The 21548-nt window shown below is 32.1% G+C and overlaps 1 protein-coding gene across 3 annotated transcripts in view; it reads left to right on the top strand.

The window, feature by feature from the left end:
* Positions 1-21548, top strand: part of NBN (nibrin) — a 40250-nt gene that overhangs the window by 12996 nt on the left and 5706 nt on the right. For 2 of the 3 annotated variants that reach the window (XR_004231044.1, XM_012550029.3), the window contains exons 6-14: positions 894-1011; positions 2442-2635; positions 3411-3496; positions 4991-5105; positions 6475-6753; positions 9165-9603; positions 14195-14260; positions 19881-20033; positions 21232-21345. Coding sequence is in view for 2 of the 3 variants with exons in the window: in XM_012550029.3 (XP_012405483.1) it covers positions 894-1011; positions 2442-2635; positions 3411-3496; positions 4991-5105; positions 6475-6753; positions 9165-9603; positions 14195-14260; positions 19881-20033; positions 21232-21345 (1564 nt within the window). In the remaining variant the exon portion in view is untranslated. Of the gene's footprint in view, positions 1-893; positions 1012-2441; positions 2636-3410; positions 3497-4990; positions 5106-6474; positions 6754-9164; positions 9604-10337; positions 11752-14194; positions 14261-19880; positions 20034-21231; positions 21346-21548 lie in introns of those variants that run through there. The other variant, XM_023503854.2, reaches the window with a different exon arrangement.

Raw genomic sequence — 21548 nt, 5'->3', positions numbered from 1 at the left:
GTGTTTATACTTCTTTAAAAAGGTATGAGCTTGATGGCAGGGCCCTTGCTTTTCTTATTCTTATATTCCCTCCCCTTCAAACATATGAAACAATGTATTGCTCCTTTATACTTACAAGTACTTATTGAATGAATAAATGAATGTATATTTTTAACATAAGTGTTTTGTTTATTATAGAGAATAAGCTTCTTGGGCAGTTTTTTAACTTAAACTTCACTAACTTAGGTTGCATATAATCAGGACATGATTAAAAATACTGTAACAGCATTAAGAACAAACAAACTCTTTACATCTCAACTTAGAAAAGCCATTAAGACATTCTCTGAACTCAAAGAAATAGGAGAAGAGATTTATGTGGTTTTTAAAATACTGATTTTGCTACTTTTCCTATTCTGGGAAAAAAAGAACAAGTTATTGGGAAGGTGGAAGTTTGCAGAAATGATGATAGAATGGGGGAAAAGAATACAAAGAAAGATAGCAGAGGCAAGAAGAATTCCAGGGAACAGCATAAACAAACAAACAAATTGGTAAAAAGGCAGCTCATTTATGTGTTTCCAGCTATATTGGTTTACTATTTTTCCTTAATATTCTCTGATCATTTTTCTTTTAGTTCAAACTTATATCTCTTTGGAGGAAGTACTTTTACTTACATGTAACATCTATCACATGATATGCAAAATCTATATCTAGCATCTATCACACATATGTAAGTTATTATGATATTTTTTTACACCATGTTCTTGGTGATCATGGCCCTGTTAGAAGTAAAGCCATCTTATTGTTTAGATAGTCATAATTATTTAGCAGTAACAGTCTATTATTTAATATACTAATTTAATTAATTTAATATAATAACAATATATTATTTTAATACAGTTTTCTTGTTCTTACAGTTTTTATCCTCCCATTGATGAACCTGCTATTAATAATGAAAATCTTGATCTATCAGCACGTAAGGAAAGAAAACAAATATTCAGTGGGAAAACTTTTATATTTTTAAATGCCAAACAGGTAATACCAATGAACTTTTGAGCAAGAGGTCTGGCCTTTGATTTTAGTGGCATAGGAAACTTCCTTTACTCAGATAGTTGGGGAGTTGTTCGGCAACTTGGAATCATCTGAGACATTAATAGGTTAAGTGACTTGCCCAGGCTTATGATATGGGAGAAACAGGACTTGAACCCTGGTATTTCTGTCCCAGGGGTTGTATAATGCTATGTTGCCTATATCTGTTAGCTTATTGGGGGGATAAAAACAAAATAATAAGGTTCATTTCCATATATTGGTATTAATAATTTTTATGCATGTTATGCATGAATTTGACATTTTATAAGACTTGATAAGAATTGTTTTTGGCCTAATCACTAAATCAAATTTTTGATAATTATTAGTGCTGCTCCATTTTGAGCCTTTATACAAAAAGTCATGTTTATTAATACCTGTTTTTAAACAGACTCTATAAAAGAAAAGTATTGATAATGGGAGCTTTATGGTATAGAAAAAAATAACAATTAGATGTCAGGAAATTTGAGTTCTCATCATTTTAGTTACTAATCTGTAAAATAAAATTGAAAGTAGTATTTGGCAGACTGTGTAGCTAATGAAGGGGGGGGGGGTAGGTAGCCAAAATATTTATTTTAATAAGTAATTATTTGTTGTACCAACTTTGAAAGGTTATTGTGAGGTCAGATTGGGTAATGGATATTAATATGTTTAATAGTATTATGAAATTCTATACCAGTACAAAATACTACTTAACTCTTAATTAAGCTTCTCTAATTTTTTTTTTTTTTTTTTTTTTTTTAAGATTATCATTAAGGGTTGCCAGATGGTTTTTCAGAATTCTGCAAGAATTATAATTATAGTTTGGGGCCCTAAGAGAAATTCTAATTTCCTAAAAGCCTTTTTGTTGGTGGTATTTTTTTGGGGGGTTTTTTTAGTCTAAACGTGTGGTAGAAGCTCTCTTCACCACTGCAAATTTATTTTTTTAAGGCAACGCTAAAATTTGCCTTAAACATTGAGAGGTTAAGTGACTTGCCTAAGGTTAGAACAGCTAAAACGAATCAAAGAAAACACTTTCAGGTCTCCTGAGCATTTAAGGCCAGCCTTCAAACCTTTAAGTCATGTTGGTCTTATTGTTCTTGATGAGAACTATAAGTGTAATATATATATCCTAAAGTAAAATACAAATGCAACAGAAAGTACCTTTAATTAAATTTAGAGGTAAATATAACCTAAGTGATAGTCATATCAATTGAACAGTGGTTATCAGATGAATATTGGCCATATTTCTATGGAATATGAGCAGAATAAAGATTTCCTATTAGATTGTCATTATTTTAATGCCAAAAATAGACATTTTGGTGTAAGTAATGTAAAAATATTGAACAGGAATGAACTAAAATTAACTTTTTTTTTTCCTCAAAAAATATAAATTTCAGCATAAGAAATTGAGTCCAGCAATTCTTCTTGGAGGTGGAGAAGCTAAATTGTCAACAGAGGAAGATAAAGAAGCAGCTACTTCTTTTCTAACTCCTGGAACATGTATTGTTGATGTAGGATTAACAAATTCACAGGTTTTAATTCCTGATTCTGTGAAAAAATGGATTCATTCAGTTATGGATATGCTTCAAAGGTATAAAAAATGCTCTTTGATAATAGAACAATAGACATATACAAGATCATTGCACATTTGCTTCATTTCTCAATAGAAATTTAGAAAGAAACATGAGATACAATGAAGGGCCTCAGAACTAGCAATTTAAGCAGTTAATCTGCAAACATTGGCATATTTTAATATCACAAGCATTTTTTCTTTTGTATTGTAATGTTCTTTATAAACTCTGGCATGAATCCATAAAGTAGATGAATTTTAGAGGAACTTAAAACTTTTTAAGTTTTAGGGTAGAATATATAACAATCGAGGAAAGTTATTCTATTAAAAGCCCCAAATTGGAGGCAAAATTTTACCTGAATTTCCTTATCAATATATTGTAAATTTGTTTCTCAGTTGTCATTATTCATTGGGAAAAAAATTCTTAACTTATAATCAGTATAGACAGAAATGAGAAGCATGATGAATGAAGTTGATATCTTCAAATAGTGTTTATCATCACTGTGAGGAAAAGTAAGCTGTAGACACTAAGTGGTTAGTGTTGGAAATTGTGGGAGATCCTATCAGAATGGAAAGAAGATCACCCATGATAAATCCCTCCTAGGTAATTCTCTTTAAGTTTTAGAAAGCTTTTTCCTCAGAACTACCTGAGGTAGTACAGGTGTAACCTCCTATTTTGTCAAATGAGGCAATTGAAAGTTTAGGGAGATCAATCCACTTCCATAGTCATACACCTTAATTAAAATCACTGATACTTATAAAATATCATTACTATTATTATTCTTATCTTTAATAGCCAGCATCTTAGAGCCATCCCTGAAGCAGAAATTGGATTAGCAGTTATTTTCATGTCCACAGAGACTTACTGTAATCCTGGTACAGGTAATTGAATCATTATTTAAATTTTTTAAAAATCTTGTTTGTGAAGTAAATTCTTTTGAGTTTGATACATTATTCCTCTACTTGACAAGCTAAGATAATTTAGTCTTCCTGCATTTTTTGTTTTCCTGGTTTTGTTTTTTAAGATAGCATAGAACTATATTGTTAGCTTTTTTACAAACTCATTTGGTAACTGTTTGTACAGTAATCATTGTAGTACTTACAAGGCAATCGATTCTAGTTTTGGACAATAAGCATTTTATTGTCTGCATCTTGCACTTATTAGTATTGCCCTTAGGTCCTAACTAGAATAAGTCTTTCTCTGTATAACAGCCTTCAAATATTTGATGAAAGCTCTCTCTCAAATGTCTTCTTTTCTTTCAGTTTATTCTTATGTGATATGATTTCATCCTTTTGGAATGTGCTTCACCTTTTCAGTGTCATTACTAGAATATCATGCCCAGAATGCAGTGTTTCAAATGTAGTCTGACCATAAACAATATATCACTGCTGTCACCTACCTTGTATTAGATACTACCTCTCAGGGCAGGTTTGAAAGTTGAATTGCACCCACATTTTTAAGATTAGAATTGAGATATACCAGAAAAATCTCATAAAATTGGACTAAATGAAGGGGGATATACCAGCCTAAATAATTGAACAAGTTCATTGTAGACTATATTTTTAAATATTGTTTTATTACTTAGGTTCATGTTAGTAATTTGAACAGGTTAACAGTGCTTTTACTAGAATATTTTGCAAAGCAGATATTTTGACCTGTTTTTAATGAGTATATGAAACTTGCTAATTGATAATTTATCTACTTGTAAATGGTATATTACAAAAGGGGAGACTCTTTCATTAACTTTTTGTTGCTCTACTTAAAGCAAATTCTTATCAAAGTCTGGGTTACAACTCTCCCCTGCCCCAATATCCTATTAGTTTCCCCCTTTTTTTTCTTTTGCTTTTTTCTCCTATTTGTTCATTGCAGCCCAGCAAATACTATTTATTGAAATGCAAATGAACTTCACTACATTTATGAAAGAATACCAGGATATACATTATAAGTATAATCTCAGATTAGCTTTATATAGATTTAAATTATTAAACAATCCCTTCTCTATAATGCCTTTGCTTATTTCTTCTGTTTTTGAGTTCTTCCCAAAACTTACTGTCACTCTGGGCAATCTGACCTGTTTTCACCAAGTTTTAGGATATAATCCACCAAGAAATTAGTTAACCATGTTAAACAGATTATTACTGGAATGAACTAAGTATTGATTTGTTTTCTCCTATTTGGTTAAAATAAATCCATTCTTATTACCAACAAGTAAGAAGCAAAACCAGTGTCATTAGCTTATGCATTTGTCTGTAGCCCTGGTGTTAACTCCATGAGTGTGTTGTCTGTCAGTTTGTTACAATAAAGGAACTGTGAAGTTATGAGGAAATGAGGTAGAGGTATTCATTATTCTGTTTCTTTTCACATGTAATTTATAGGATTGACTCCAACTCCAAGACCAAGTCTTTCTCAGAACAAAATGGTAAATGAAACCTTGATTCCAGGTGCCACAATATATATACCTGACACAGAATTAGAAAATGCAGATACTTGGTAAATTTTCTTTGTACTAGATTTCCTCTCCCCCCTTCTCTAAGTTGCTATTTTATTAACAAATTAATGTCATGTGCAAGAATCTTCTAACCACCCAGAATAACTAAGTTGCTAATACTACTATGTAAATATTCTAATCTCTTTTAACCTAGTAACTTTGTCTTTCAGAAAATAAACTCTAGGAAGACACACAACAGCTAGAGAAACTGATGAAGAGAAAATTATTTCTTATTATTTGAAAATATGTGTATTTCATTAAAGCTATAAAGTGATAAAATTGTTTTTTTATGAATAACTTGTAGAATGTTTCTTGATATATCTGTATATAGTGTTGAATATATTAATGCCAGGTTTATAACTGTACTTTTATTTTTGCAATTAATATTTTCTTTAGTAGATACTAATGCATTTTATTTTAAAGTATTCAGAAAGAGGGAATTTATGACTAACTCTGAAACAGTGGATGGGCAAATTTTAATTCTCGTTAGTTGATTTTTATTTCCATTAAATTTTGTTTTAATTTTTTTCTTTCATCCGTTGATTTGATATTTTGACAGATACTGATTTGGCAGCTTTAGTATTGGGATGGAATAGTGTTTTAGGTACTGTTTGAACTTTGAAAAACCTGAAATAGAGAAGCAGTATGAAATAATGGATTGAAAAACAGCCTTAGAGTCAGGAAAAACTGGATTCAGGGCTTGCCTCTGACATACCCTGTCTGCATGATTCAGGGCAAATCATTAATTTTTCAGTGCTACCTGCACCTGAAAGACAAGTTGCAGCGTAATTACTTAATTATATTGGAAGAGAGAGTTTTTCTCACCATGAGTTCCCAAACAAAGGTCACATGTTTGCATCAGACTTCCCTCTCCTGTTCCCATTCTAAACTTGCCTATTTGAAATTTTGTCACATGGATTAATATTTTATACTATTTATACCTTAAAATTGATTCCTATTAGCCAGTGTATATCTGGCAAATCCTAGTGCCACATATTTCTGAAGGAAAGTATTTATTATGATATATATATTTATTAAGCATCTGTTATGTTTTTAGTCCCACAGAGTACAACCATACAACAAAAGTATATGTAAAAAATACCAAAGAAATTTATTTTTTAAATTTCCTGTTAGACACAATGTATGTTATCAAAGAGCATTGATGAACAAGAGTAATACCTTTTTGTGATGTTGAATTGATAGTGTCCTTTGAAATCGAAAAATTATTTTGTATTATTGGATCATTACCTGCTCAAAGTTTTTAACAATTTCTGAAGAGAAATGACGTACACAATTCTGTTTAAAGCTAGTTTTCTTTGTATTGAGTTATTCCTGTTAAACTCATCCTAATCTAGGGTGTCTTTTTTTCAGCATGGATTTAACTGAAAGTCCAAAAGAGAATGAAACTCCCCAAATGGAACAAAGATCCAAAGTGTCTTCACAAGAAATATTCACTATAAAAGAAACTCCTAACATGAATTGCAGTGTTAATTTGGGGACAAATCCACTTAATCATACTATAGTAAAAACTTCAAAGAATCAACTTTCCCCAACTCAGATTTCGTGTACAAGGAAAGAACAAGCTTCTCAACAACAACAACAACAAACTAACTCCATTAAAAACTATTTCCAATCAGTTACAAAGAAAAGGTATATTTCCAATAATTCTGCTTATGAGGCTCAACATGATCTTTTAGTCATTATTTGGAATAAATATATGTTGATCTGTTATAGTTAATGTATTGTGCTTGCTCACCATTTAAGATTTAAGTTGTCTTTACCAACTACTTGCCTGAAAAAATAAAAGACATTCTATTTTCTTCCACCTCAAAGGAAGAGGTGTTTCTATTCTGAGCTAACCTTTCCATTTGTACCCTTGAAGTCATTTACTCTTACCTTTTCTCTAAGTCATTTTTACTTAATTTGTACTCATTCTCCGGTAACTTTAGTCTCTCCCTACCATTTTGATTGCCTTTTGCTTTTAGCTACTATCTTTCCTTCTATTCACTGTTAAACCCAAATGAATAAAGAATTGGTGATTAGAATAGAGTGCATAGAGCATTGGAATTGAAGTCTCTGTACCTTTAAATACTTTTCCAATAGTGGTCTCTCTTGATTGAATTTTAAAAATGCTTACTGTGAGTAAAACACTGTATGCAAAGGACTAGGGAATTCAAATAGAAGAATAAGATTAACTACGCTCTCAAGAAATTCACATTCCAATAGGAGAGACAACACATATGGAAGGTTTTAGTTTTAAGTCAGGTGAAAAGATCTATTAGCCCTTGGGGGTTGCAGAGAAGCAAATGATAATGTCTCTTTAAAGTCCAGTTTCTTATGTTGAGCCATTTTACAATGCTGAAGACTTCATGGGCAAGTGTTTTTCTGAGTCTTCAGTAATTATAGTTGGCAGGCTATATCTGCAAATGAATTGTTTCCCAGGATGATGGCAATGGGAGTTTTTTCTAATGGGGTCTTTAGATAAATGGTAGTCAAAGTAGTGGTGGTTTTTATTGGTTTGACATATCCGGCATACATTGCCTCCTATCTCTTCTTCATAGTGTCTGCCCTGTGGGTGACAGTTGGCAGTTGGTAAGAAAAGCTGGCCTCTATTCACAGTGTTGCTTCTTCAGATTATGTATGTGAGAGTTGGGCTGGAAGCAGGACCCGTGGTCTTTGGTGGGGAGGGATGCTGCTGTGCTCAGGGTTCTTGTGCTTCCCTGCTATTGATGCAGAGTTACTCAACAATTGTTGCCAGCACACATTAGAAAAGTAGATTCCCTCAATCACAATGATTTCTCCCTTCCATGATAGCTTCACAAGGGTTGGGCTTTAAATAAGACTATTTTTTCCTTTTAGAAGGGAAGGGGGGAGTTGACATATTCTTTGTTTTCCAGTATTGCCTCTAAATTCTTTCTCTGCTATGGTTAATCAAGGACTTCTTTTTAAATCCATACCTTCAAATTGTCATACAACCTAGATCCTGATTCATTCATCTATTAAACTCCAGGATACACTTCTTCCTTCAGTTTCTACCACACCTGTTTCATAGTCTTAAATCTTCCTTGAAATCAAATCCATCTGTTGATAATTCTTTCCCATTGTTCTCTCAATTCATCCACTGTTTCAGTTACTGTTACTTATCTTCACTTTATCTCAGCCATCCCGTTAGCAGGGTATGCAGCTACCTCATCATTAGCAAAAGTTATTCTAACTCCTGGATCCATTATTTTGCAGTTCCTTTCCATGATGGTCAAAGCAAAATGAAAGGAAAATGTTTTCTGGATTTGGAAGATTCTTTCAGAGGTCTGGTAGAAGGAGTTTCTTCTTTGAGGAGGAAGTCAGACAAAATGTCCTCAAAGGTTCCTCATGTGCAATGATACTACTTAAAAGGAAATGGCTATGGATTACATACAGTGTATACTTTACCTAAAAGAAGCCAATTGGCATTGTGAATAAAGTACTAGATTAATAGACAGACACAAATTTACATTTTGCCTTACAACTTAACTGTCTGTGACATGATGAGCAAATCACTTCATATCTGGTACTCCAATATCCATAAAATAAGGACTGTGATGCTTCTAATAACTACCTTAGGGTTGTGAGGGTCACATTAGAAAAAAAAAAATATAACACATTTGGAAAACTTTAATTCTTTAACATAAAAATGCCAATTTTTATCTGCTATTTCACAATCTTTTTTTTCCATTCTAGATCTGTCTTGTTTTTAAGCCCTTTGGCTATTCTTCTCACTATGTCTTACTACATTGAAGGTATTTGCTTCTGTCTCTTTCCTCTACTGATTTGACCTTTTCATCTTCTTGATAGGAAAAAGAAAGTGACTTTGATGCTGAGTTTCTACAGAATCCTATGCAGGAACCAATAATATTATATGAAAGATCTATAGTATTATATATCTGAGTAACTGAATTACCTGTGCAGTTTTTACCTTAAATATAAAAATCTACTTTGCTATTGTTTAAAATGTTCTTAACTATTAAAAGTAGGTTGAGATGTGGCAGATGCAAGATTTTATTTTGTTTTTCTTTTTATCTCAGGGAAAGGAAAGAAGAAGAGCAAGAGGAATCTATTTCCAAATCTGCAAGGATAGAGCTATCTTGTTCTCTTTTAGACCAAACAGAACCTACTACTTCCTCAGTGTGGAGAAACCAAGAACAGCACCAATCTCAGAAAGGACCATGTACTTTGGACAGAAAAACAGATGAAGCATATAGAAATGTTCATCTAAAACCTAATGTAAACAGTCTTGTTGATGAACTTAAGCCCAATCTGAGAAAGAGAAAAGAAATGGATGATTTAATTGTGGAAAAAAAGATTTTAGAACATTCATGTCAAGGGACTGAACAAGAACAAGAGATTGAAATTGAAGTTCAAGAGCCAATGACTGGATTCAGTTTAGCAAAAAAATTGAGAATGGATATTAAAAAAAATAGTTCTGATAATAATGAATCAATTCAAAACAGTTGCAAAGTAGCTGTAAGTAATATTTGTTTGATATTTATCTTAAATTTCTTAGGAAAAAAGAATTTGATGAAATTTTGTGTTTATTTAAAAAATTTTGCCCACTACCTCTTTTCTAGGACTAGTGGATTCCAATCCATTTATTTTATAGTCTAAGAAAAGCTGAAAGTCCATAGGAAAAGTAACTTGCCCAGCTGGGGCCATATAGCTAATAAAGTGCCAAAACTGGAATTGAAACCCAGGTTTTATAAGGTTAAATCTAGGGCTATTTCCATTGTACCCCATTGTTCATCTTAACCAGCCATTAACCAAGGAATAAACAAAGTAAAGATAGATTAAACAGCAAGTTGTATTATGTTACCTTTAAAGAAAAAGACGTGGTTTCATTGGTTTCTCAGAAGCTCCCCACAATTTCATTTAGTTAAAATAGCAAATGGTCTTTGTTCAAATTCCATATTAAGGAATGGATTTTCAAGGCTTCCAAGAGACCATGGCATGCTTAAGATGGGAATGAGTCTGTCACATGCAGAAATCTGGCTTTTTATCTTAGTTAATACTGGCAAAGCTAAGATGAATAATTCTGTTCTTCATAGGAGTAACTAGTATTCTTTTTAGCAAAGCTCAAGACTGTTTATTATATATGGGGCTCTTACTTACTCCAAGGCCCAATCTCTCCCTGCTGTTCCATGCCCTCTCCTTTAAGAATATATGAATAATGAAAATGATTTGTTTTGTTCTGTTCTCTTTAGGAATTATTACTGAAGCCAGCTTCTTCAAAGAGAAGGCAGAATCTCAGGGTTAAAATGGATCTCAGTAACCATCTAATCCATCTTGGACCTGAAAGACAGTATTTCTTCTATTCTGCCAAATTGACTCATGATAGTAGAACCACAGGAGTTAACTTAAAGTGGATGAATCAGAATGACTAATCAGCTAAAAATAATTATTTTGGAGTCTTGAACTACTGCTTGTAAAATGCTGCAAAGGGTATCCTTGTAAAAAAAAAAGCAGCACATTATTTTAACATGTAGCACTTTTGATAACGGAAATTTTGATTTCTACAGTTTTATAGAAGAAGGGTAATGGGAACCAGTTATTTTAATTAAATTGTTTTTTGTATGGTCCCAGAACAAAGAATGGAAGTCAGTGATTTAAAATTGATAAGAGGAAGATTTTATCTCTACGTTAGTAGAATATTCCTTAATAAAACTTCAGAGAGGCAGCTAGGTGGCACAGTGGATAGAGTATTGGTCCTGGAGTGAGGAGCACCAGAATTCAATTCCAGCTCAGGCAATTACAAACTATGTGACCCTGGGCAAGTCGTCTAATCCAATTTCCCATTCCTCTCTCTCTCCAATAAATAGAGCTTTATAGAAATAGAGTGTGGACTGCCTTGGAATACAGTTGACTCTTTGTGGAGACTTTTAAATGAAGTCTATATAACCAATACCTAAGAATACCTAATGAGGTATTCTGTCAATGACTAGTTGCACCAGAAGATTCTAAGAGCTTTCCCTGCTCTGAGATTCTGTGACTTTTGTCTTCTCTTTGAAACTTTGGTAATAATTCCCCGTAAGTGAACAAAACAAAACTATGTTTCTGTGTACTTGAGATATGAAAGGGTACAATGGATTAAGTACTGCCCTTTTAGTCAAAGAGATCTGAGTTTTGTAACCTTTGTTAAGTCATTTAACCTTCAAGTGCCCTGGGAAATGCTGAAAATTACAGAAGCTGCTGATCTTCTTTACTGAGGTTTTTCCAGTTGGAGTTACCTATGCATAGGATGTGAGAATCTTCTGTATCCCACCAATGAAAAAAGAAACAAATTCTGTTTGCCTTGCATTACAAGGGATTAAGAATGTCAGGTCCATTTTTGAATTTGATATTTTCTAAGGGTGAAACTGGTTAATCAGTTGTCATCAATGTCTTGGGAGTGGGCCATAATATGGAAAATACTATGTTATCAGAACTAGGCCTTTTATAACAGGTTTGAATTTGTTTCTTTATTCATTCTATGTTCTTATTCTGCTTTCTCTTAACTTTTTTTTTAACTTCTCTCTTACCTTCCTCACCTGTGATACTTTATTTCCCTTCCTTTTGCTTTTCAGAACTAGGCCTTTTGGAATAGGTTTAAATTTTTCTTCTATTCTTTCTATGTTCACATTCTGCTTTCTCTAATTTTTTTTTGTATTACTCTCCTATTTTCCTCTCTCATGATATTTTATTTTTCTTCCTTTAATTTTTCCCTGACTTTTCCTTATCTTAAAACATCTAATAAGAAACCACTATTCTGCTGGCAACAGGTACTTGAATCTTAAATAGTTGAAAAACCATCCAGTAATCTGTATAACTTAACAAAAACTTTGCCTTACATTTATCAATCCTAAGATTAAAGGGATAAAAAGGGATAAAAGGATTAAAGCATAACAAACAACTTGTGGAACTTTAGGAGTGGTTTGGTTCCATATAGGAGAGTAGAAAAGAGAGCCTTAAACATAGATTTGGGGAACACTAATACATATTATTTCCAGAAGGCTGGAAAACTGAGAAGAAAGAAACATAAAGTAGGCAATCGTGGGCTTTCTTCCTCCTCAAGTTATTTAGTTTTCACTTATCTTTATAAATATTATTGCTACTCCAATTGCAACTCCCTTCCCTACCTGCCTGAGAATATAAGCTTCTTGAAGGGCAGGACTGTTTCATTTTTGTCTTTATTGTCCCTGAGATTTAACCAATGCTTTGTACACTGTAGGAGCTCAGTGCCTTTTAAATGAAGGAGTAAATGAGATGATACTTCCTGCAAGAAAAGACTAACATAAAGGACAGGAGTTGGTAACATTGAGGTGGTATCAGCTATAGTAGTTAGGAAAGAACATTTTTGATAGATTGGGAGGCAAATTACAAGGAGTTGGTAAAAAAGTAAATGATCAGTGAGCATGCAGAGAACAGGAACAAGGCTGAGAAAGCAGCATATAAACTATTCTAAGATGTTTCATGGAACAAATGAGGACACCAGTTATAAATCTTAGCGATTTAAAATTGTCTTTTAAAAAACTCTTAAATTATGATTTCTGTGATTTTTAACTTTTTTTTTCTAACTTTACTTTTATATTTCAGCACTCATAATCTCTTAAGCAGTGTAACTGAAAGCAAAACTAGTATGCCTTTGGAGAGAATGTTCACTTTGATTATGAATTAGTGACATTACTATAGGAGAGTGTTTATTATATATTAAATTGAATTGATTTGTCTTAAGATGGCAAATATTAAAATCAAAAAAGATTCATTGTCATTTTTGTCCCAAGATGGGAATCTGATATAATGCTAAAAAGTTAATTAGAGTTAGGATTCTTAGGTTTGAAATTTTGTGTCCTTGGACACATTACATAACCTCTCTACATCTCTTTATCACTATTTTATAGAATATAATTTTTGTACTACAATATCACAGAGTCATTTGGAAGATAAAATGAGATAAAATCAGTTTTTAAACTTTAAAGGGTTAATTGTAATTTTTAATTAATTTGAAATTCTTATCATTTGAATTTGTGAATTCAAAACCCTAGTCAGTTTTATACAACCAATGGAATCACACTCAGTTTCACAAACTTCTTATGTCTATGAGCAAATAAAATTTCTCCTTAAAAAAATTAAATTGCAGTTTTAACTTAATGAAAATGATTTCCTGCTTTTCATGCTATGGTCCCTAAAATACACTTTTTTGGAAAGGCAGTACCTAGAATAGATGAAGCTGTATCTTCATGTATTTTGGGAACTAAAAAATTAGTTTATTCTGCTTATATTTTTTCATGTTAAAACCAGCTAAATGGTACTTTTCAGTCTCCAAATGGCTGCTGTTAAGTGACAATGATCCTCTAATTAATGCTTGAGCAGCCTGTTTCTCTTCATGTCTTATTAAATGAAGTAAATACTCTCCATTTCCCTTTGCAATCAGTGCTACACTCCTTGTGACATGCCCCAGTGATACTGAATCCTTATAGTTGGCTTTCCTTTCTATTTTTACCTTTTCTCATTTTTCATTCTTTGTGGGTGTGGGCAACTCCATCAGCTTTTCTACTACCTATACTGAATCTTCTGTGCTTGAAGCAGATACCAAAAATAAAAACTATTTACTCATGCTCCTTTTTCTCTATTCAGGATTACTTCTGAATTCCATTTTAAGTATATAAATTCATTGGAATTTTTATTGTAATGTCACCATTAATTCAGTTTTTATGGACCATTTATAAGGGAATTTAATGTTCCTATAAGTTCCTTGAGAGCAGGGACTATTTTTTGTTTCTGTATTTCCATCACTTAGTACAGTAGTTGGCATGTAATAGATGCTTATGCTTGTCAAATTGAATCAAAGGATCAGAAGAAAATTTATCATTTTTTTGGATAGAATAGGTGAAGTGGTCTGGGCATTAAGGCTAGTATTAGAAGGAGGCTGTAGTTTAAAAGGATAACTAAGGCAGTGTTCCACTTTGTTAGTCAGAATTGTTTAAGAAAGTATATGGATTAGAGCTACTTTTCCATGTATTAAGTGCAAAAAGATAAAATGTTTTGTGTAAAATAATATGCAAATCTGCTTTTGTTTTAACAGCAAGAAAATAATCTGGGGGAAAAATGGGAAATAAAGCAAGAAACACTGTCTTCTGTAAAAGAACAGGTAACTAAAAGAAATATCCAATAATTTCAGTTAATTTTATAAAATAAAATTAATATTTGATAACTTCTGGTGCCAAGAATAACAACAAAAAGACGGTTTCTTAAATCTTCCAAGTCATAATTTTATAGTTATGCATATGATAGCTTTTGAATATTTTATGAAACAAATAACTTAACAGTATTGTAGTGCTCATTCAATCAGATATATAAAACTTCCAAAAATTTTTCATAGTTTTTTTATGGTTTTGGGGTTGAGTTGCAGCTGACTTTTTGATTAACCATTCCCATAATAGATTTTGATCATTCAGAATTAAATTTTTCTCTATGTTCAAGTTCCTAGTTTTTGCTCCCTTAAGCATATTTTATAGATTTTTCCATTTCAGATGTATAGTGTATAAAATTATAGGTTATTATCCATTAATCTATTCATAATATCACTTCATGTATTTGCATAGTTCAACATTGAGGCTCTGGGTGATGCTAATAAATCACTTCCTACTGTAACTTACGATAATCACTTTTATGCCAGAGTAATTGTGCTGCTTAGCCCAAAACTCCCTAGAATGAGAGCCAGAAATGGTTTAAGATCTTTTAACTACTAGTCAGAGTGAATTAAATTGTAAATGTTTTCATACCACTCCCTGGGGGGAGGGGAGGAAAGGAGGCAGAAATGTGCACATGTCACTAGTGTATTCAGACATATATCTTTCAAGTAAAATTCAGCCTCCTCTGCCTAGTGTTCACAGACTTGCAGAATTGTGAGCCACGATAGAAACCATCTAATTAAGATTTTCCGTTTTACCATAGTAGATGTGGTCTAACAAATGCAGAGACAAGTAGGACTGTGATCACCCTAGTTCTGTATACTCTTCCTCTTTTAATATACATTCCCTAAAATGCTCCAGATCTAAATTGTATATGAACTTCTTCCCAGCCACTTTCTCTGTCTTATATTTATGAAGTTGATTTTTAAAAAATTATTTCTATATTTTGATTTTTATGCCACAATCATTTCCTGATAAATTGTTTCATGAAAAAAAAATAGCAAAATAAAACCCTTAAGTCTGACAGTGTATGTAATATTTTGCACCTGCAGCTTCCCACTTACCTACCATGAAAAAAAGCTATATTTCATCCTGTTTTCATGGAACCGAGACTATTTGTTACCCTTAATCTGAAGTGGGCTTCCTTTTAACATTGTTTCTTTTAGATTATTGCAATCATTTTTCTCTTGCCCTGCTTGCTTCTCTTTGCCTCAGATCAAGTCTTCTCATGTTTCTCAAGATTTCTCACAACCATTGTTTCTCAGGGTGCAGTGTTCTAGAGTCCAGGGGTCCTCAAACTACAGCCCACAGGCCAGATGCAGCAGTTGAGGACGTTTATCCCTCTCACCCAGGGCTATGAAGTTTCTTTATTTAAAAGCCCACAAAACAAAGTTTTTGTTTTTACTATAGTCCGGCCCTTCAACAATCTGAGGGACAGTGAACTGGCCCCCTATTTAAAAAGTTTGAGGACCCCTGTATCTAGACAGTATAACAGTAATACTGGACCTGGAGATCTGGATTCAAATTCTCCTTCTAATACTAATTTTATAACTAGATACTTATTACTTAATCTTTCTCAGGGCTAGTTGTTAAGAAAGAAATGAAATAATATACATAAATCATTTTGCAAACGTTAAAGTACTTTATAAATGTCAGTAATTATTTATGCACGGACCACCGCAATTTGTTTAACCATTCCCCAATAAATTGACACCTACTTTTTTCCAGTTTTTTGCTACCACAAAAATGCTGCTTACAAATATTTTTAATAAATTTCTGGGACCATTTTGGAGTACTTGCTCAGCATTGAGCTAGATCTCTAGTTAGAGGGAATGGACAATTTAATGATTTTTTTTCTTGCATAGTTTCATGTTGCTTCCAGAAGGTTTGGATCAATTCATAGTTCTGATAACTATTACTCTCTAACTGTAGCTATATCAACATTATTTCTGTGTTCTATCATCTTTGCCAAAGGTTATACCTCAGAATTGTTTTAATTCTGTCTCATTTTTTTGTTTGATCCATTTTTTTTCACATATTTATTGATAGTTTACATTTAAAATTTGAGCCCATGTATAAGACTATTTATCGCTGATAAAATATCTTTTTCTACCCATGGAAAATAAACAATTTTTTTTTTTAATTAAGGCTTTTTATTTTCAAAATATATTCATGGATAATTCTCAACATTCACTTTTGCAAAACCTCATAATCTAAATGTTTTCTTTCCTTTATCCCCACCTCCTCTCCTAGATGGCAAGTAATCCAAAATATGTTAAACATGTGCAGTTCTTTTGTATATATTTCCACAAATTCATGCTGCACAAGAAAAATCAGATCAAAAAGGGAAAAAAATGAGAAAGAAAACAAAATTCAAATAAATAACAACAAAAGAGTGAAAATACTAGTTGTGATCCACACTCAGTTGCCACAGTCCTCTCTCTTGGGTGCAGATGGCTCTCTTCATCACAAGACCATTGAAACTATCCTGAATCATCTCATTGTTGAAGAGAGCCACGTCCATCAGAATTGATCATCGTATGATCTTGCCGTTGCCATGTATAATGATCTCCTGATTCTGCTCATTTTACTTAGCATCAGTTTATGTAAGTTTCTCCAGGCTTCTCTGAAATCATCCTGCTGATCATTTCTTATAGAATGATAATATTTCGTAACATTCATATACCATAATTTATTCTTCCATTCTCCAACTGATGGGTATCAATTCAGTTTCTAGTTTCTGCCACAAACATTTTTGTACATGTGGGTCCCTTTCCCTCCTTTATGATCTTTTTGGGATCATAAAGGGTCCATTAAAATGGGTCCATTAAAAACATTGCTGAATCAAAGATTATGCACAGTTTGATAACCCTTTGGGAGTAGTTGCAAATTGTTCTCCAGAATGGTTCAATCAGTTCACAGCTCCACCAACGACATTCATCATTTTCTTTTCCTATCATCTTAACCAGTCTGAGAGGTGTGGAGTGGTACTTCAGAATTGTCTTAATTTGCATTTGCTGATCAATAGTGATTTAGAGCATCTTTTCATATGACTAGAAATGGTTTCAGTTTCTTCATCTGAAAAGTGTTCATATTCTTCACCATTTATCAACTGGAGAATGGCTTGAATTCTTATAAATTTGAGTCAATTCTCTATATATTTTAGAAATGAGACCTTTATCAGAACTCTTGAATGTAAAATTTTTCCCACTTTATTGCTTCCATTCTAATCTTATCTGCATTGGTTTATATAAAATCTTTTTAACTTAATATAATGAAAATTACCCATTTTGTATTCAGTAATGTACTCCAGTCCTTCTTTGGCCACAGATTCTTTCCTTCTCCACAGATCTGAGAGACTATCCTTTGTTCTTGTAATTTACTTATATCACTATGTCTAAATCACGAGCCCCTTTTGACCTTATCTTTTATTAGGGTCATTAGGTGTGGGTCAGTGCCTAGTTTCTGCCATACTAATTTCCAATTTTCCCAAAAGTTTTTGTCAAATAGTGAATTCTTATCCCCAAGGCTGGGGGTCTTTGGGTTTGTCAAACACTAGGTTACTATAGTTATTGACTATTTTGTCCTGTGAACCTAACCTATTCCACTGATTGAATACTGTATTTCTTAGCCAGTACCAAAGGGTTTTGATGATTGCTGCTTTATAATATAGTTTTAGATCTGGTACAGCTAGGCCACCTTCATTTGCATTTCTTTTTCATTAATTCCCTTGAAATCTTTTACTTTTTTGTTCTTCCAGATGAACTTTATTATTTTTTTTTCTGGTTCTGTAATTTCTTGGGAGTTTGATTGGGATGGCACTGAATGTAGTATTATCATTTTTATTATATTTGCTTGGCCTGTCCATGAGCACTTGATATGATTAGATCTGATTTTATTTGTGTGGAAAGTGTTTTGTAATTGTGTCCATATAATTCTGACTTTGTCTTGGCAAATAGACTCCCAAATATTTTATATTATCTACATTTATTTTAAATTGAATTTCTTTTTTGTGTCTCTTGCTGCTGGACTTTGGTGGTAATATATAAAAATGCTGATGATTTATATGGATTTATTTTGTATCCTGCAACTTTGCTGAAGTTGTAAATTGTTTCTAGTAGTTTTTATTTGATTCTCTAGGGTTCTCTTAGTATATCATCATATCATCTTTGATTTCCTCATTACCTACTCTAATTCTTTTAATTTCTTTTTCTTCTCTTACTGCCAAAGCTAACATTTCTCATACAATATTGAATTGTAATGATGACAGTGGGCAACTTTTTTTTCTCTCCTGATCTTATTGGGAATGGTTGTAGTTTTCCCTATTACATATGATGCTTTGCTGATGGTTTTAAATAGATGCCATTTATAATTTTAAGGAAAACTCCATTTATTCCTATACTCTAGTGTTTTTAACAGGTAGGGTGTTGGATTTTGTCAAATGTTTTCTTTGCATCTATTGAGATACTCATATGATTTTTGTTTGGTTGGTTATTGATATAGTCAATTACGCTAATATTTTCCTAATATTGAACCAACCCTGCATTTCTGGTATAAATCCTACTTTTTTTATGATTTGCTTCCTTTAATTATTTGCCTAACAATACAATCTCTGGTCCAGAGAGTTTCCTCTTCCTTTTCCACTTTTTCATTACTTTTGATTAAGTTATACAATTTTTCGTTGCTTTTATTTTGAAGTTTTTCTTCCACATTTAAGGAATGTTAAAATCTTTCTAAATAATTTGAATTTTCCAAGCATCTTTAATCCTCTCCTTCTACCAGGGAGACAAATCTACACTTTGAATTTAGATAGCAGTTATTTAGCTATGGCAGAAAGATAAACATTGTGTGCTCTATGATAGTATGGTGTGTAGAAAGCCAACTTTAAAGCCAGGAAGATCTGAGTACAACTTTTGCCCCTAATACATCTTGGATATTATTAGACTGTAGATCTATGTTGATAGAAGAGAGCAATCACTCTCTGAGATAGTCACTGAAAGTTTTTTCTGTCTTCTAGAGGCATAATCCTTAGTCACTAATTTTCCAGTTATTCAAGTAGATATTTAGTAGTGATTAGTTAAACTAATAATTCAAATTAATGTTGTTTTTTAAGCTATTGAAGTTAAGGAATTTGTTTTATTTATCCGTTGTGTGTTATTTATCAGAACTTAACCTGAATAGTAGATGTTTAAATGATCAATTTCTTAGTAACTATGGGTATTACTAATAGGTCTGTGTTATAATAAGGAAAGAACATACTCACAAAAGGGAAAAATAAGAAGAATTTTGTCAAAGTTAAAAACCTTCAAGCTCCTTATCTGAGTGTCATTTTCTGTCCTCATCCATCCATCTCTAAAGTAATGCCAAATAAGTATAAAGGCATGAATAAATCAAATTGGTTCTTAAATCTAATGAAAAATTGAATTCTGCTGATTTTGATTCATAGTTATATATTTAGATGTTTCTCAACATATTTATTAAAAACCCCTAAGTTTATGTTTTCATGTCTATAAGAAACTTTAAAAGTAATTACATAAATTCTTTCTTTATGTGTCTTTTTTTAAAATCCCACTTAAGAATGATAAACTTCAAGATGGTTGTGAGATACTTCCCAAGAAGCTTTTATTGACTGAATTTAGATCACTGGTGGTTAGTCATTCTAGATCCAGAAATACATCCATTATAAGAAATGATTATGGAGAGCCAAACAACTTTAAAAAATTTAAAAAGGTAGGTACTTAGTTTAATTTTATCACGAGAGGGCACTGTTTGAAATGCCTTAGTAAGCCATTGCTAATGAATAAAAGCAATGTTATGCTTTTACATTGATCTGCATTGTAATTTAATGTCTAACTTGTTCTGTATATCTACTGCTAATTTGAGTGTTTCAGAATTGTTACTTATGATTGATTATAGCTTTTCTTCTTCCAGTCAGCCAATCCATAAACTCAGTGTTTGGGTAGGGTTTTTTTTTTTTTTTTTGGGGGGGGTGGGGTGGAGATAGAGCTGTTGGGTATAGAATAGATAGATGTTTTATAAGCATTACGGATTTATGTGTTATTGCTTAGTTATGCTCTCAGTTGTATGCTTGAATTGTATTTCTATTTTGCCTATAATAGCATCTGTTCTAGTATGTAAAATACTAAAAGTCACTTAATGTTTTGGAGTTACTTATAACTTTATGAAATATTATTCTCCTAGTACTCATTTCAGGGAATACGAACATTTTGAGAATCAAAGCTGAGATGTTTTAGACTTTAGAGTAGAATCAGCACTTGAAATTTCATTTTCAAGTGAATATATTGTACTTTTTATTCTTGAATGCTTCATGTTCCATCATGTAATCTCTGAAGGTACCTTTAAAGAGTAATTGCAGATCAAATTTCAACAAGTTAAAACATTGAAAAAAATTTTAGTTGAAAATCACATATTTAGTTGTACCACATATCATATATCACAGATTAAAAACATCTAGTAATACTAATTTAATAAAAATGAACAGATGATGTAAATTTTTACAATAGTAGATGCACAAGAAAAAATTGTTTCTCCCTAAGCTTATCAGAAACTATATGTTCTGAATTACTTTACAGAAGTCCCACAGTGATAGTCAGTAGTTGTAAAAATTAGAAGCTCTTTGAAAACACTAATAAAAAAAATTCATACAGATATCAGAGTGTTATAAAATACTCAAAAACTTTTTTGACTACTGGAGAATTAGTATTTTGCCATTGATTTCAAATGGTTCTGTCTGGGTAAAGAATCTTAATCTACAGTTTTTCAAAATAACTGAAATAACTTCATGTACATGGCTCTTTGTAAAGTTAATATCTAGTTCTTTTGAAAATATCAATCTCACTTTGATAATGCATGTTATTATTATTATTATGAAAATATTGTGATATTTTTAACCTTTTCTACCTAATAGGTAGCTTACCCTGGGGCAGGAAAACTTCCATGTATCATTGGAGGATCTGACCTAATAGCTCATCATGCTAAAAAGAATGCAGAATTAGAAGAATGGTTAAGACAAGAAATAGAGGTCAGTAGTAAATCATGTTATATATATATATATATTTATTTTCATTTTGTTCCTGAGGTATTCTTTGAGATTTAAAAAAAAAAAAAACTAAAATTAAGTGATCTATATTATTTTCAGGAAAATGACGTAAATTTTAATTCAATAAAATTAATGCATATGCTGGAGTGGTGGCACATATTTATAATCCTAACTCTTGAGCTGTC

This window comes from Sarcophilus harrisii, chromosome 1 (assembly GCF_902635505.1).
Source record: "Sarcophilus harrisii chromosome 1, mSarHar1.11, whole genome shotgun sequence".
NCBI lineage: Eukaryota > Metazoa > Chordata > Mammalia > Dasyuromorphia > Dasyuridae > Sarcophilus > Sarcophilus harrisii.
Note: the sequence above shows the minus strand (reverse complement) of the source record. Positions and strands in the feature narration are given on the sequence as shown.